Source organism: Stylophora pistillata, chromosome 10, assembly GCF_964205215.1.
Source record: "Stylophora pistillata chromosome 10, jaStyPist1.2, whole genome shotgun sequence".
Lineage (NCBI taxonomy): Eukaryota > Metazoa > Cnidaria > Anthozoa > Scleractinia > Pocilloporidae > Stylophora > Stylophora pistillata.
The window spans coordinates 9,645,985-9,663,098 of NC_142528.1; the positions used below are offsets into that span (position 1 = coordinate 9,645,985).

Consider the following 17,114-nt stretch of genomic DNA (forward strand, 5'->3'; position numbering starts at 1 on the left):
ATGCTGACTGAATTCGTACAAGGAAACGGTGAGTCCGTAAATCATTTGGAATCTCAAGTAATTTTATGCACGGTAAGACAGAAAATCCTAGGGTTCATTTGGAATCATTTGGAATCTCAAGTAATTTCATGCACAGTAAGACAGATAATCCTAGGGTTTACATTAAATTCGCCATCACAACAAACTCTTCACCACAAAACTCGCCACGACTGAAAGTGAAATCACCACCGGTGGCGATTGACTAAAACGTTTGTGTGAAACTTTCATCCGAATGAACGGTAAATAAGATGTGGTAGTATATTGCGAAAAGGGAAAGGTGTACTGTCTGAATCATGGAACGTTAAACGAAATAAACATGATCAGTTAGCGAACAGCGAAATCAGTCCTTTCTTTGTTTGGTAAATCCTTTGTTTCAACGAGTTAACGAATGCAGTCATCAGAGAGAAAATCGCTGGCATGCTACTTGTTATTCTGACTTGTAATTATAAGTTTGATCGGTTTGCACTTCAGGAACTCCTAGAGGGCGTCAAGTCACTTTCTGCAGAATTTTTCCGTGTTTACACGCACTCTTAATTTCACATCATAAAAACTAAAAGATGAAAAAACTTCAAAATCTAACCTTTCGTATGATGTAAGTTTCATTAGATTTGATTTCGAATCGTGCTCATAAGAACAAAACTATGTTGGACTTGAGTTTGCACCTGCGCTAGATGGAAATAGAAGTTAGCATACAATGAAACAATATAAAATAACTTTTATTCATTTATAAAAGCCTCATCGCTGACACTGATATCAAAAGGGGATACTGAAAAGCAGATGTTAATATAGACAACTAAACTCTTTTTCTTCTTTTTGTAGGCGATTGTCGCACTCTACAATTTGGACTCCAAATGGTTGGGAGATCTCTGTTGAATCACACGATCATTTCGGTCGTCATAAACTCGATGGACTTTTGTGAATTGAAGTGCTATCTTGAACACGACTGTGTGTCGATCAACTTTGGAGCTGAAGGTGACGGAGGGAATAGATGTGAACTAAGTGACTCAGATCATATTATTCATCCTGGAGATCTTAAAAGTCGAGAGGGATTTATCTACAGATCAGTTAAGGTATCATTGTATTGGTCTTTCAATTCCATGGAAGTCTTACTCCATGAAATTTGAGACCACAAAATTAGCTGAGTAAAACGAAGGACATCCCACATACTTCTCAACTTTGCGCCAAGACGTTGACGAGTTGTTTTCCCTTCAGGCGCACTCTGTTTTTCTAACCTACTTAGAAAATGCTTATCCTGGGCTTTCCGGCTCAATCCAAACTAAGGAAAGAAATCGTGGCACTCTTATGTGTTCAGTACGCATTGTTTATTTCCTCTCTGCCTCCATCTCTCCATATTTTTACGACAAGCATTTCCTTTTCAATCTCTTTTCCTCTTGTTCTCTGCTATTTTTACAAATTTTTTATTTTCTCTTGTATAATATCTCCCTTCTACAATAGAACTCCAGTAACTCGAACTCGGTTAACTCGAACTCCCTGGTAACTTGAACAAGAACCGATTTCCCTTGAACCATTTTTTGTTTCCTTGTGGAGTTCGAGTGAGCGGAGTTCTACTGTACTTTTTAGCAATTTCTCGCCTCATTAAATGAATAAATAAGTTTGTAATAGAATTTCTTTTTGCGTCAACAGAATTTTTGCACCAGCAATCCTTGTTCATCGAATGGCCTCTGTCAAACAGGATTTGGAGATAAAGGATACCGCTGTATATGTTCTACAGGATACACAGGGGAACACTGTTCCACCGGTAAAACTTTTTGTGACAGTTTTCTGAATTTCTGCCTTCCCTACCGACAACTGATAAGATTTAACCCTTTCACCGGCAAGATCTCAAATGAAATTCTTCTTGCTGTCTGCCATACAATTCACATGATGTTTCTTCAGAGAATTTGCAATTGGATCCACTTAGGATCCTCTAATTGATATTTTTTTCTCATCACTTGTCTGCTTGATATTGTATTGATACTGTCTTGGGTACCCATGGGAGTGATAGGGTTTTATCATTATTATAATAGCCAACCATCTATAATTTTCATCACTTTGTATTGTTAAGCGATTACTTTTCAGAGTTTTTGAGGACACCAATAAAATTTAGGCGCAACTCACGCCTAAGACATGAATTTTCGTTATGATTCGTTGCATCTAGCGATCCTCGGTCACGTTAAAGAAAAACCCGGAAAATCTTGTAAACATATCTTGGATACTGGGTCATCGAAAGGAAACGGGGAGTACTGGATCGACCTCGGGAACAGCGGAGACCCTTTAAAAGTTTACTGTGACATGGCAACTGATGGAGGTATGAAGGATTCTTGAAATATTGATAAACTAATCGTGTAGCAACCTCCAGCCTTAGTGCACCTCCCCTCATGAACCCAGCCGCGTGATAAGAAGCTCAACTTACTCTGCCATACAGTTCTTACAATGTTAGTTTGGAGAGTTTGATATTGGATCAACTGATAATCCCCTGATTGTCTTTTTTCCTTATTCTCATACCTCGTCTGCATGATATTGTATTTATATTGAGATAGAATGAATATATGAAGTTCATATATTTTGAACTGCGGTATTAGATACGTATGATGCACGATCCTCGCAGTAGATAGCGCTATTTATGCAATAGCGAAAATCAGACCTGAAAAAAATCAGGCCTGTACGGGACTCGAACCACTGACCTCTGCGATACTAGTGCAGCGCTCTACCAATTGAGCTAACACTCACTTTCACGGGTTTATTACGAATCAACTTAACGGCCTGCTCCCAGTTGGCTTGTTAGCTCAATTAGTAGAGCGCTGCACTAGTATCGCAGAGGTCAGTGGTTCGAGTCCCGTACAGGCCTGATTTTTTTTCAGGTCTGATTTTCGCTAATGTATAAATAGCGCTATCTACTGCGAGGATCGTGCATCATACGTATTGTATTTATATTGTAAGGAGAAATTATGTCTTGATCACTCAAGGCAGTTAAAGGGTAAAGGGTATCATGAAGAGAGGATTAGCGGCATTTATAATTCGTGCTTTTATGCACGAGCAAGCATAGACAATCCTATCAATGTACACATTTTATGAAAGCTTGATAATCATGGAAACAACCACAACTTTGAAGTTTCTTAAAAGGTAATTTCTGCCAGAATTTATGTTTGCGAGATTCGCGTGCTCTCAAAGCAACCATCCGACGGCTGTTGAATCCTTTTTTAAGACTCGAAAACTCTGTAGGCCTGAAAAATTGATTTTCCGATTTGTGAAGGGTTCGCAGATCCGTTTCAAATTTATTTATAAATTGATATTTTGCATGCTTTTTGTAATCCTTGTGTCGTTCTCTTTCAATAATATTTAAACTTGCCCGATCCTCCCTCCGTTCCTCCTGAAACCATGTGTTCCCCTCCCCCTCCCCCCCTAAAGTCCTCCGACTCTATTCAGGAGATAAATGATGACACAATTAAGTTTGCTTTATTTCAGGAGGTTGGCTGCTGGTCGCAAACATTGTGGCTGAGGATTCCATCCCTCAGAAGATGATGTCTATGAGATCATACCTTAGAATACAAGACTACCACAATTCAAAAATGTTCCTTTCCGATACTGCCATGACCGAACTGCGGAAGCGTTTGTCTTTCACTCAGCTGAGATTCCACTGCAGCAAACAACTGGGACGCACGTTCCACGTGACCACTGTCGCTAACAGCTCTGGTGAAGCCGTGGTCAAGTACTTCAGCGGTCAGACGGATGAGCGACCTTCTTCATGCAACTCTTTCCAGAGAGTAGAGGGGGATAATTCTTACCTTTCTGTGATGTGTCATGGGTGGGGAGCCACTTATGGTGGGAAATGGGGTCACTTGCGCCGGAATAACAGGCTACTTAATCACTTGGCGTATGTTTCACCTATGTATCACTGGCATATCCACCAGAAAGACTTGTTGTGCGATGACAAAAGAAACGAAAATAACCTATCACGTGGAGATTTTTGGAAAATATATGCGCGATAAGCTATCTTAAGAATTACCCTCACTCCACACATGACGATCGAAAAGAGTGAAATTGTGACTGTTAGATTTTTCGGTACTCTTTCCCCATCACAGTCTGTAGTTACATTTTTACCATGAGTATAATTCAACGAGACAATACGGTTGATGAGAAAAAAGAGAGAGTTCTAACATCATTTGAACATCATAAAAAGCTGCACCCAGCCTTTTTAATCTTAGGAAAGCACACCAATTAAATCAAGAACAAAGGTTAAAAAGGTGAGTTATTATCAAGTATAACCTACCTTATTTACTATATTTCGGGTATTATAGTTTTCTCATCGTATATGTTAAAAAGACTTTGATTACCAAAATCTTTGCGGAAGGTGTTCAAGAACTTGTAAAACGAAGACAATGACGTAATAACTGTCATTGTTGTTGCATAAAGTATGCGACCTGGTGACACTCTTTGTGGAATGATCTTGTTCCCAATTCAGTTGTCATTGTATAGTGTTATACTTCGGTAGCAGAGTGTTTTAGAGAACCGTTATGAAGGACCTTGAGATAAGTTTATGTTTAGAGCCGTTCCGAAGGACATCGATACTAGTTCAGTGTTTAACAAATGGCAAACACCACAGCGTACACTATTGAGTTATGGATGCACGCGGGAGGTTGCTAAGCACGAAAGAAGCGTAAGAGTCGCGCGAGGAGATAGCCGAGAGCGACTCTAGCCTCTTGAGTGCTTAGCAAACCTCCCAAGTGCATCCATAACTCAATAGTGTACGCTGTGGTGTTTACCAATTGTTTTATTACATAACATAACATTGATACATTGTAGCTAAAGAGTTCCCATTTATTTAACAAAATCTTACGTGACCAGAAAATACAAGCGCGCGCGGAAAAATAGTCTTTGCATTTGCTCACGTCAGCAGCGTACACCCATGGGCAAATGGGGGACGCTAAATTGACCAATCAGAGCGCGCGCTTTAGTTTGGTTATGTTATAATTATTTTTGGTGTTTCGTCCAACCAGTATATGAAACACGGAACAACTTGAACCCTTTCATCACAAAAATTGAGAAAAAAAAATTCTCTTTACAGTATCAGTATATTTTCCAGTAGGAAGTTGATAAGAGGAAAGAAAAATATCAACCAGGATCATTGACTGATCTAGCTCCAAATTCTCAAACTTTGAGCAATGCACGGCAAACAGAGTGGATCTCTGGATCATCGACCTCAAATTCATAATATCTGACCCATACTTCTCCATTCTAGCAGCTTCAAGTACTTTCACGTATGTAAATAAGTTGTAAAACTGGTGTGGAATCGCTGAAAAATATCACTTAGTCTGTTAGTTGTTCAGTTAGATTTTCTCATCGTCTGTTTGCTGGATAACACCCTGATATTCTTGATATTAAATGTCAATCACTTCTAAGAACGCAAATTGAAGTATTGCCCTTGAAAGTGAAAGACCCAGCCGACCACTCTTACATGTGATCTTTATGTGTTTTTCATGTATTCTTCATGAAAAAATTGTGATACTTATCCATTTTGATAGCCGCAAATCTCTGCAAATTGTAGAGGAAAAGCATCGTAATATCAACATTAATTTATAAGTGCTTATTAAGTGTCACATAACACCTCTGCTTGCTGAATTACATTGGTTACCAGGGCGCGCCAGAATACATCATATGATACTTTTAATAACTTATAAAATTTTGGACGGTCATGCGCCTAAGTACCTTTCAGACCTAATCAGCATTCAACAGCCTTCGTGCTATAGCTTAAAACGTAATGACAATGGTCCCTTGCTTGAAAGAGCAATTGCGAAAACAAAAAAAACAATAGGTGACAGAGCACTTCAGATAGCTGCTCCTCTTTTTTAATTGAAACGAGTTACCTAGGTCTGCACAGGAAGCAAGGAACTTAGAATCTTTTAAGACTATAATTAAAACATTTTTATACAGTCAAGGAATCGTTTCACTTATCTTAGTAATTTTCTTTTATCCATTAGTATTTTAGAACTTCTTCTGCATTATTCGATGTTAGATTTTTAAATGTAAAAAGTTTGTAAGCTTTACTAAAAGATTTGTAAGATTCATAATAGAGGTGTAAGTTTAGTTATTAAGTTATACATTATTGTGATGAGCTTTTGAATATTGTATTGGCTAGGAGAATTTCAGTCAGTCAGTCAGTGAGTAACTTTATTACCGTGTCAAATCTTCTAGCTGACCACAAGTCGTCTACGAATTAGGGACACTTAAAATTACACTTAAATCTAAAAATCACACTGAGATATTTAGGACAGGTGTATAAATATATAGCGGGTGTAAACATATATAAGTTACAATGAAATGTTTACAATAAGTTAAATTGCCTATACTTATGAATAAATTTAATTGGTACTTGACAATTATACTAGAATAACAATTTTAATTGTTAAAAACTTAAAAGCTCCCTTTAATTAATAATTACAAAGGTGACAGTTAATGCAGTCGCCATCAGTAATTAATGTAGAAGGATTCTCCCTCCTAATATTTGCTTTAAATGTTTATAAGGAAGTTATGGCTCTGTTCTTACCGGATAGTTTTGACCAAACTTGGTATCGGATCAACTAATAATCCCCGAATTGATATCTTTACTTTATTCTGTTTACTTGTCTGTTTGATTTCGTGTTGATATTGTGAGGAAAAATTCTGCCGAGGTCACTCATGAAGGTTTAAGGGTTGAAGCGAAAACGTTGCTTTGAAAACAGAAGCTATAATCGGGTACGAAAGACCGTGACGATAACTCGTAAGCTTCCTTACAACCCACGCAGGCCCATCAAAAGTAGGTCAGGAGATGAATGACACAAATTGCACATCATAGTTGACAATACGACGTGTTGATTGACTCACACCGGCATATATTCGCATGATTAGGTACTAGTGATTGGCAGCGTTCATTTCCGTTAGACAATTCTACAGACGTTATTAATCGGTTCAACAGTTAGAATTTCCTCATCATTGATCATTCATGATAACCAGTGGTTATGATGAGGTTGGCAGTCAAAATCACATCCTATGTTCTAGGAACCACTTCCTGTATTTCTTAGAAATCCGTTGACATCACCTGTAAATCCAACAAATATTATTAACAAGATAATCTCATAAATCGTTTCGATTAAACTTGATATCGTTTGAGGTGAAAACATTCCATATAGACGGCATATTCCCGTATCTTTACGGACTACATACGTCATTCTGAGGATTCCGTTTGTTAGAATCAAGCGATGGAAACTGTAAGTACGTACAATCAGTGCGAAAACGATATCATCGAAATGGGTTGATGGTTTTTACGGCTAATGGTTAAAATTTTTGCTATTTACGGCTAAGGGTGAATATCATTGCCAGGAACGTTAGCCTTAAAAACTCTTTACGGAGGCCAATGTACTTTGTCAACCCAGTTGATAAAGTCAGATTATCTTGTAATACCCCTTCCCCACCCCCCACCGCCGCAGCACCACAGTTTCTTTAGAAACTTAACTTCTTTATTTAATCATTACCGTGGCGATAAATAACAATACACTGGATTTGCAAAGACGCGCTAAATCTTTCCCCAAGGAAAATTTTCTCCTTTTTCTTTCAATTCGCAGGACTATCGAAAGGAAGGGATGACAGCATTTGTCGAGAAACGAAAAGCCGACTTTACGGACAGTTCACGGTCTGTTAGTTTTCGGGGAAATCGTAGCTTGCGAGAACTGTGGAATGTTGGGTGGGAAAGTTTAGACAGGTGAAAGAATAGTAACAGCTTATGCACAATGACGCGTGAAGCGTAACGAAAACATGTAGCATTAATTTTCTAAAAAACAAGAAGACTTAATCAATAAAATTGAACGAAAAAATAAAATAAGTAAAGTGGTATCATGATCATTTTTCGTTCGTTCGCTCATGTGTTGTATGGATACCGCGCAGTATACATTGCGTCTGGGAGAAGTATAGATTTCAGTTCCGTTTAGTTCGATATGCTAATTAAGACTCAAGCCAGGATAATTAAGTGACGCACTCTAATTGAGAACTCTCCAGTAATTGTTAACCCACTGTAAACCAAGTTTTTCTGTACTCATTCTATTTTTTAGTTTAAGTGTATAACAAAACATTTAATGACTTGCCCCACAGGAAACAGTGCTTTTATTTCCTCTCAGTGCTGAATGGAAAGAAAACTCAATCTTCCGCTAGGGGTCAGTCATTAAATGCTTATCATCTTAAACGTGTTAGGTGTCTGTATTAGAATAAACTCTATTGGTAGGGTAGCTAGAGGGAAAAAGATGAAAAGTTTTTAGAGCATCGAAAGTTACATTCCTTATTTTGTTTTCCTTCAATTAGATTTTACTTACGCAGATCAGAAATAGAAACATATACATGTACAGTAGAGCACATAAACCTGCTAATTGTGACTCGTAAATGTATGACTTAGCCCGTTGGAAGAAATGCTGTTAGTTTACTTCTCTGCACAGAAAACACTAGAGCTTTGGATGTTTACATTTATGTTCTGAAAGTAGTTGAAGTTTTCTTTTGTGTCCGAGTAACCTGCCGCCTACGCTTTGCTATTGACAAAAAACCGAGTCATTAGACCATTTCAATATGAGGCATTACTAATGTAGGAGTATCAAGCCGTTTCTATTCATTTCATTCATATTTTATGAAAAGTTGATCAAAGATATTTGCAATATAAACAAACACGCAAAGAGCTTGTGGAAAAAATAATCAAAGGTGAGAGTAACTGAGTCGTTTTGAGGAGGAGGCAAGTTTTTCGATTTGGCAAAGATTGACTTAGTTACACTTCAAAAGAAGATTACCGCCTAACTTTATTAAGAGTGGATATATAATTCTTGAATAGTTCCGCTCCGATAATAGGTGTAAGTAAGACTTGTAAAAACAAAAGACCCGTAATAGAAGACAAGTCGAGAAAAAGTCGGAAACTGACAGGTAAGTGTGAGTGAGGAGCTTGCTGTATTTACTTCTTATCGAGTGAGTACCTTATGCGAGCCAGTGGACAAGTAGGGAAGATCCCATTTTATGGCTTGGTAGTTTAAATGGCCTTTGTATTCTTTCGTCAGGCTCAGAAAAAATTTTATAAAAACTTCAAATTTGTAAGCTATTTGTTGTTTTAAAAAAGGTCGTCATCTGTCAACGATGCTTTTTTTTTTTCTTTTATAAAAATTACAGGATGAGAGGGCATTTTGTTGGTTTCCTTTTCTGTCCTGTTCTGTTGAGTGGTGTCGCTGTATTTCTAGAGGCATTCAGTTCGTCGCTGAGCACTGACTTGAGCAAGGACGAGGTTTTCGAGAGAGTTGAAGGTAATGCGAGAATGTGTTATAGTTCCCAACACAAACATTAGGTTCTACAACATAAGGCTCTATAACATATTATGATGCCCCTCACTGGCAATCAATTTTCTTTACTTTCCTCGTTATACTCTCTTTGTGACGACGGCTCCCCTCTCCGTTCCCCTTAAAGACCATGTGATTCCTCCAAAATCCCCCCTCCTCCCCATCCCAGGTGATATATAACGACTGGTCTCTAACTCCTTATAACTCTTAAGGCTACTTCACCTTTATACAGTATCGGCAATCAAGATGGCTTCTCAGAACTGATTAAACAACTACACACAAACTGTTTCCGTACTTTATCGCTCTCCTTTTCACTTTGTTCTTGATTAAAGTATTTACGATACACTGTATGAAGATAACTGATGAAACTAACTGAACTTGTAGCTTTCACGACTTTTGTTGCTTTTCCAGGATTTGAGCTCGTTGGTCACATCACCAAGACATTATACGCTGACGAAATTAGCTGTGGATTAAGATGCCTTCAGGATAAAAAATGCCGATCATACAACAGCAAATCCGATACTAATGATGCAGGGAAGGAATGTCAGCTGAGTAACCAAACCAGACAATCAATTCCGGAAAACCTGAGGCAAAACCCACGTTTTACTTATTATGGAACAGGTATTGTTGAGTAAGGTACTTAAGGCTATTTTAACATCTACGCTATTAACCAAGCGTGAGGTCAAGATGGCTGGATATTGGCCGTAGTCTCTTTTTGTATTCTGTGGACCGAGACGAAGTCGAGGTCCATAACAATGCGAAAAAAGAACGAGGCTAATATCCAGCCATCTTGACCGAACAAGCTTGGCTAATAAAGGATTTATTATAACGCAAAAAGATTTCGTTTTACTAAGAATTGAGAATGACTTGTTTATTTCGAGAGCTGGGAAAGAAAGCCAACTGTGTCAAGCACAACAAACTCAAGAGTATCGTTTCTGTTTTCTTTGTTTTGACTATCTTCTGCCGCTTTTTGCGTTTCCATCCCCAGTAATTGTCCAAGAACTAAAAACGTAGTTCAAATTCTATTTTATTTCATGCGCGGGATCAATGCGGGCAATCCCGAGCGGGTAAGATGGGCCCATCATGCCCGCTCAGGTAGCCAATCAGAACACAGGATTCGCTTCATCTCGCCCACGGGCACTGCGAGCGATGTAATAAATTATTACTGATGGTTTCAGTTCAAACGTCTGTTAATAATCAAGACCAAACTTCTAGAAAAAGATTTTAAAAATTCCTCAAACTATTATATTACCCGGATGGAGGGGGGGGGGAGGGGTCGGAGGATTTTGGTTGTGTCAAAGAAAAAAAATCAACCTTATCCCCCAAGTTCCTCCGCATTGGTAATCAATTTTCTTTGGTCTTCCATTTAACTGTCTCTGTTAGCGACGACTGATCCCCTATCCGTTCCCCTTGACTACTATGTAATTCCCTTAAAGATCCTCCCGCGCACCTCCCCTCCGGTAAATGATGACTGACTCTTACTTATAGTTATGGTCAGAGGTTTTCAAAGCTATCTCGTGTTATGTGTTACTTTTCCTTCAGTTTTCTTTGAGATTGAAGGGCGCTATCGATCCTACAAAGATTTTCAAAATCTAGAGTGATCTAATAATTAAGCGAAGTGAATTACCAATGGAATAAGACCTACATGGGGTGTTTTGTTTCTGAGTTTGATCCTCGTCTGTTTTCAAAGATTATTCTTTCCTCTTCTAATGCAGATAAACGAGGTTTTGATTCTGCTTATCCGGCTCATTCCTGCAAGGAAATTCGGGACTCTGGACACTCCGAAGGTGACGGGGAGTACTGGATCGACCCTGAGAAGAATGGAAACCCTTTGAAGGTCTATTGTGACATGTCAACATATGGTGGTGAGTGAATACGTTTTTGTTTTTGAGACACGAGGACTTTAACCGGAGTGCATTGGACTTTGGGCCGGTTTTTAATGGAACATTCTGTGGTCTGGGGTGTTAGTACTTTCTCTACTGAGGTGTTTGTTATGGTTTTTTAAAGGGAAAGTACGGTCTAGATAAAGTTTATCTTAATTAGAAGACTTTTTCCGCAGGAGTTCGAAAATAACTGCCATTTTGTCTAGTTTGCTTTGTATTAGCGACAAGAGCGCTTCGAAGTTGCCCAATTTTACAACTTTCGTGGTTAGAAAAACGCCATGTTGGATATTACGTCATTGTGACGTAGCAATAGTCAAACTTAGTTCGGCACTTTGTCCTTGTTGACTAGTTCGACCTTCTGTGAAAACAATTTCTAATACTCCTAACAGAGGAAATGAGGTGAACTGTCGTGTTGTTGAATGTCAAAATACATACTAAAATTCAAAAGGAAAAGATGTAAGCCTCTACAAGCTACCGAAAAGTGAAATATTAAGGAAAAGTTAGCCGGCAAAAAATGACCCGCGACGACGACTTTCCGAACCCTATAAAACCTCACAACTTCCAGAACGAAGACTTCCAGCGAGATATACAGGCATGTACGTTTTCCTTGTTGACCTTCGCTTCGAACTGAAAGCTATGCTTACCCTTTCCATATTCAACACAGCTCCCAGTTATTTATTCTACGGGTTTTTTCAAACCATTTTAATGCAAGCGAATAAATTGAAGCTCGTAATGGTGGTACACCGTGTGTGGTAAATTTTCAGTCGCCACCCTTGACCAAAGCTGATTTACAACATCATGCGCTTTTCCAAGCGGTGTACAAATATATCTTGTCTTTCCTAAGTCTGATAAATGTCCATCGAGTCAATTTTCTTTACCCCAACAGTCACATTCTCCTGTGGAGAAAAAACTACATGACATCAATACATCGCTAGCAAATTATTAAGACAAACACGTTTGCGACTAATACAAATTATTAAAAACTGGATCATTGGATAATACAATTCAAGACTTTTTATTGGTTTAGCCATTATGGTATATGAGCCAAAATACCATAGATCTTCAAGTCTGGTAAGCGTACGCGTCAGCTTAAAATTAAAAGGGAGCTAAAAAAATAAGATTGGTAAGATTTGTCTAATATCTTGGAGGCGTTTTTAATAAAACAATTATTCCACGAGCGCTTGTTGGACATGAGATGATTATGGCCAACTCGGCACTACGGGCCTCGTTGGCTATCTATCATCTCATATCCAAAGCGCGCTCGTGGAATAATTGTTAATTATCCTTCGTCAGGCAGGCGCCCATATTTCACTGTATCATATCGATTGGACACGATAAAAATAATATGAAAATATTTATGTCTAATATGAAAATATTTATGTCTTCGGACCAACTATTTGACGTAATTATGCAGTGCTTATGCTTTCAAAAGAAATCGAAAGTTTCAATTTAACTTGAATTTCTAATGTAAACACTGTATGACAGAGGCGATTTTCCGGCGCGCGTCGAAAATAACAAAGCTCTACTTCTCACAAGTCGCGACATTTCAAACGTTTTAGAACGAAAAAAACTGCGTTGAAGCTAATTCTAAGCAAAAAGATGTAAAAAACTTTGCAAATTAAAGGTAAATGCTGAAACAAACAAAATTTAATTCGTAACAATTAACTTCTGCCTTTTGTCAGCTAAGTGTTTGTAATAGATTTTGTCAGTGTTTACGCATACGAAGAATGATCTTCAAGTCTATCATTTCTAACTTGTTGCATGCCAACTGGGGCTGATCTTAGTTTCAAATGGCTCGTGTTCCGTTCATGATACACCGAAGCTGGGTTCCTGTAACTGCAAAAATAGTTCGTCTCATTCCGAGGTAGCAGTGTAAAATGAATCCGTAGCGGGCACTGCGGTCTTCTTTAGCAAAGTAACTATCACTCCACAGCTAGGATTTGTTTGAGGAAAAAACCTTTGCCTTTCGAATTGAGTCGGTGTCCTAGTACATTTAATTCTTATGTGAAGGTGTAGTCTGATCGTCCGGGTGAGTGTAGTCCTGAGTGAGTGAGTGTAGTTGTTGACATCTGTTTAGGGGAGTCTGTTCTAAGTTAGTAAACCAGCTTTCCAGAGTCAGTCGTTGAAAATAGTCAGTGCTGTAGGTTAGGCACTGCGCAGAGTCCCAGTCAATGTTGTGGTTGGTAAGTCGTTGGTAAGACGACACGACGAAATTGACGCATTCCATCGCCACCTTAATGAACAAAACACTGACATACAGTTTACCAGAGAAGTCGAAGAAAATGGCAAACTTCCTTTTCTAGACTGCCTGGTAAGCCACAACGACAACTCATTACGGACGACAGTTTACAGGAAACCGACACACACCGACAGATTACTAGACGAGTCATCCTACAACCCTACATCACACAAAGCCACAACTATCAGAACTCTAACACGACGCGCACAACTAGTATGCGACTCGACAGACAGCTTATCCGACGAGAACAAATACCTTCACCGTGTTTTTACGAAGAACAACTACAACAACGACTTCATCCGACGAAACACTCACCGACCCACTACCACTACCGAAACAAAAGACACCGCAACCCCTACGACTACAGCAACCATACCGTACATAAAAGGCATGTCTGAAAACATCTCGCATATCTTACTACCCTTCAATATCCGCGTCGCCCACAAACCCATCACCACACTACGTCAGTTACGAACCAACGTTAAAGACAAAGACGAACCGAGGAACAGACAGGGAACGATTTATAAGATCAGTTGTTCCGACTGCCAAGCCTCCTACATCGGTGAGACTGGCAGAAACCTCACAACAAGACTGACTGAACACAGACGGGCGACGAGGAAAGGTGATGTCAGCAATCACAATGCTGAACACCAACGACTTACCAACCACAACATTGACTGGAACTCTGCGCAATGCCTAACCTACAGCACTGACTATTTTCAACGACTGACTCTGGAAAGCTGGTTTACTAACTTAGAACAGACTCCCCTAAACAGATGTCAACAACTACCCGCTCCATACAAACGACTCATTCACGACATAAACATCACAAACGACCGGAAAAGAACGACTTAACTTTACCGACAGATCGAAACAGACCAATCACGACTGACTTACGTCACTTGAGTCTTACAGCCAATAACATCACGGCAAAACCAACCGATCATTTCACACGAACTGTAATATGAACATTCTACTGACAACAATCATTCACTTGACTCTGATGATGACTTCCGCACAGGTTGTCGAAACGTCAGTCACTACCACCGACAACAGTCCTTTTCAGGACTACACTCACCCGGACGATCAGACTACACCTTCACATGTTACCCCCGGGTTCAAACCATTTACTGCATTTAATTCTTAGGCGGATACATTCTCGTTTTCCGTAGGTTTCTCTTGACAGTTGCCGCAAGAGGAACACTCACGATTTCCAAGACGTGAGCGACTGAGCATGTCGACGTTTCTTCTTGAAATTCATTTTCTTGACTTTTTCTCTCTCTTTCTCCCCTACAGAAGTATCTCCTTCCCCTGAAGACCAGCCATGTTTCGTTTGAAACATAAATGGATGTACTACATCCTCTCGCTAGATTAAAATCCAAGTCGAGAATTCAATAGGTGGCGCCCCCATAGCCGCACTTTTCCTTGTTTACATCCACTTCAGCAAGGGATAGAATTTAGCATGTTTGACTATTGCTACGTCATAACAAAGATGGCGGATTTCAATTTAAAAATGCCGATTTTTGGAACGTAATTGTTCGCAACTAAAACGCTTTTAGCTCAAATGAATAGCCAGTTAGAACAATTCAAGCAATCGAACTTTTGATCTAAGTAAACTTTTTCTAGACCGTACTTTTCCTTTAATATGTAACAAATTCTAGTTACATGGATAGCAATGAATCATTTAGAGTTTGTTTTATCTTAGGAGGTTGGCTTCTGGTGTCAAACGTTGAGTTCGGTAGTCCCTCTCCTAAAGTGTCAGTTGAGACAATGTACCGCGGAATCAGTAATTCACATATGGTTCTGCAGAAAGGTGCCATGAAAGAGCTCAGAAAATACTTGTTCTTCACCCACTTGAGATTTCACTGCCGTAAGAAACTGGGGCGCACGTTCCACGTGGTCACAGCTTCCAACAGCTCTGGTGAAGCTGTGGTCCAGTACTTCAGTGGTCAGACGGATGAGCAGCCTGACGCCTGTGGTTCGTTTGTGAGATTGAAGTGGGATGACAGTTCCAATTTAGCTGGCATTTGCAAAGACTGGGGTCGACTAAAAAATGGAACTTACTTTGTTGGAAAGTGGGGACATGGTGAAGATCAAAACAGGTTATATCGGTACCCTGCCTTCGGACAATATAGGTATCACTTGATGATCTCTTTGAATGACGGTGGTGACCTTATCTCCCTGCAATGCGATGATGGCGGTCAGGGCGCCACATCAATTGGAGATTTTTGGAAAGTCTTTGTCCGATAGTGCCAAATATCTTTTAAAACCAAAGAGGTTTCTGTTCATAGAGCGACCCTTGATTCTGCACAAAAAAAAAAAAAAAACCAGGACCACCAATAGTCCATTTTACATCTGCGTGCTTCGTTCCAAAGGCTTTGAACAGGAGTAAGGCTAAGTGGGATCTTGTTATGATACAGACGTTGCTGCTTTTCATGATCAAATGTAAATTATTTTGTATAGTAATCATGCTAGCTAGATACTTGTCTCTATCACAACAAGGCCACCCTCAGCCTTACTCCAAATCGAAGGCTTGGCAACTAAGTACACAACTATAACAAGGCTTATTAGACAAGGAAAATCAAATACTAATACAATACTTATATGCTCTTACCAGGTTTTAAAGCGCTTATATGTAAGACACCCCTTTCTCTTGTGGTAGACTGATTGACACTGCGCCACTGTCGTTACTATTAAGTTGTAGTTTTACATACACCGCACATTAAAGTATTCAATGAAACAACCCGCGGTAGAAGTTCAGCTATGTTTATTTCCAAGAACAATAAAAGTTCGAAGGGTAAGCTTTTCCCTTTAATTGGCGACAGAATTTGTAAATATGAGAAAGATAATATAAAAGGGATTGAAATAAAAGGCACTCATAACCAATAAGTTGAAAAAGTAAGGGAATAAAACACAAAGTTGAATTATTCACTTTATGGGTAGACTTCTAAATAAAAGTAATGTGGGTGATCACGTAAATTTTTCTCAGACACTCGTCTTAAAAAAGGAGCGCTTTAAGCGGGTTATAGGGCACAGAAATTTTGGTCTTGTTCGCAATGTTCTTCTGAATAGGCTGGTAACTCATAGAAGGAAATACCCAGGACTAAATAATTATGTTACTAATACTCCAGTAATGTTGTAAATCTCCTGAAAGGCACATTTGCATCTGCCAGCTTCATTGCAACTGTGCTAAGTTAAAGGAAGATTTGTGCTACGGATACTATACACCGCTTGTTTTTCACATGTATCAAATGCAAAACATGGAATAGAAATAACGCTGAATACTTAATGATCAATAATATTTCTTTTATACCTCCTGTTTTCCTCTTCAAATCAATTTTTTAAAACTAAACTAGTCAGCAGAACTCTGCTAGCAGTATATATAGTTGTAAAACTTCTCTTTATTTTCGGACGCGTTTCAGCTCGTTTCGTCTAAAATATTGTAGGCATACAAGGTGAGGAAAATATTTTGGGGTCGAGTATTTTATTCAACTTGCCTTAAAATTTTTTCAAATAATGTAGTAAATCTATTAGTAAGCATAACTGTAGGGTTCTTTGTAGCTGTGTTAGATATATAACTTATGATAACATGATTAGAATACAGAAGAGAAAAAGGAT

At 38.9% G+C, this 17,114-nt stretch overlaps 2 protein-coding genes across 3 annotated transcripts; both read left to right on the forward strand.

The window, feature by feature from the left end:
• Nucleotides 1-784: 784 nt before the first annotated feature.
• LOC148721729 (fibrinogen-like protein A) lies at nt 785-5,002 on the forward strand. Of its 2 annotated transcripts, XM_088737244.1 has the most exons (5): nt 785-1,109; nt 1,684-1,798; nt 2,198-2,347; nt 3,505-3,913; nt 4,245-5,002. In XM_088737244.1, the coding sequence occupies exons 1-5, from the start codon at nt 891-893 to the stop codon at nt 4,285-4,287; spliced, it is 936 nt and encodes a 311-aa protein (XP_088593370.1). In that variant the 5' UTR covers nt 785-890; the 3' UTR covers nt 4,288-5,002. The 2 variants fall into 2 exon arrangements, with proteins under 2 accessions (XP_088593370.1, XP_088593369.1); XM_088737243.1 differs by having other exon boundaries at nt 3,505-5,002.
• A 4,130-nt stretch (nt 5,003-9,132) lies between these two features.
• Nucleotides 9,133-15,829, forward strand: LOC148721730 (uncharacterized). The gene is made up of 4 exons (XM_088737237.1): nt 9,133-9,341; nt 9,786-9,995; nt 11,090-11,239; nt 15,202-15,829. Exons 1-4 carry the CDS (start codon nt 9,212-9,214, stop codon nt 15,744-15,746), a joined length of 1,035 nt encoding a protein of 344 aa, XP_088593363.1. The 5' UTR covers nt 9,133-9,211; the 3' UTR covers nt 15,747-15,829.
• Nucleotides 15,830-17,114: the final 1,285 nt, after the last annotated feature.

What these genes read in the sequence shown, in the direction of transcription:
- LOC148721730 (XM_088737237.1), top strand. Translation starts at nt 9,212, where the DNA reads ATGAGAGGGCATTTTGTTGGTTTCCTTTTCTGTCCTGTTCTGTTGAGT. An exon ending in TTTTACTTATTATGGAACAG is followed by an intron (nt 9,996 to 11,089) that starts GTATTGTTGAGT and finishes CTTCTAATGCAG; the next exon opens with ATAAACGAGGTTTTGATTCT. An exon ending in TGACATGTCAACATATGGTG is followed by an intron (nt 11,240 to 15,201) that starts GTGAGTGAATAC and finishes GTTTTATCTTAG; the next exon opens with GAGGTTGGCTTCTGGTGTCA.
- LOC148721729 (XM_088737243.1), top strand. Translation starts at nt 891, where the DNA reads ATGGTTGGGAGATCTCTGTTGAATCACACGATCATTTCGGTCGTCATA. An exon ending in AGGGGAACACTGTTCCACCG is followed by an intron (nt 1,799 to 2,197) that starts GTAAAACTTTTT and finishes CGTTGCATCTAG; the next exon opens with CGATCCTCGGTCACGTTAAA. An exon ending in TGACATGGCAACTGATGGAG is followed by an intron (nt 2,348 to 3,504) that starts GTATGAAGGATT and finishes GCTTTATTTCAG; the next exon opens with GAGGTTGGCTGCTGGTCGCA.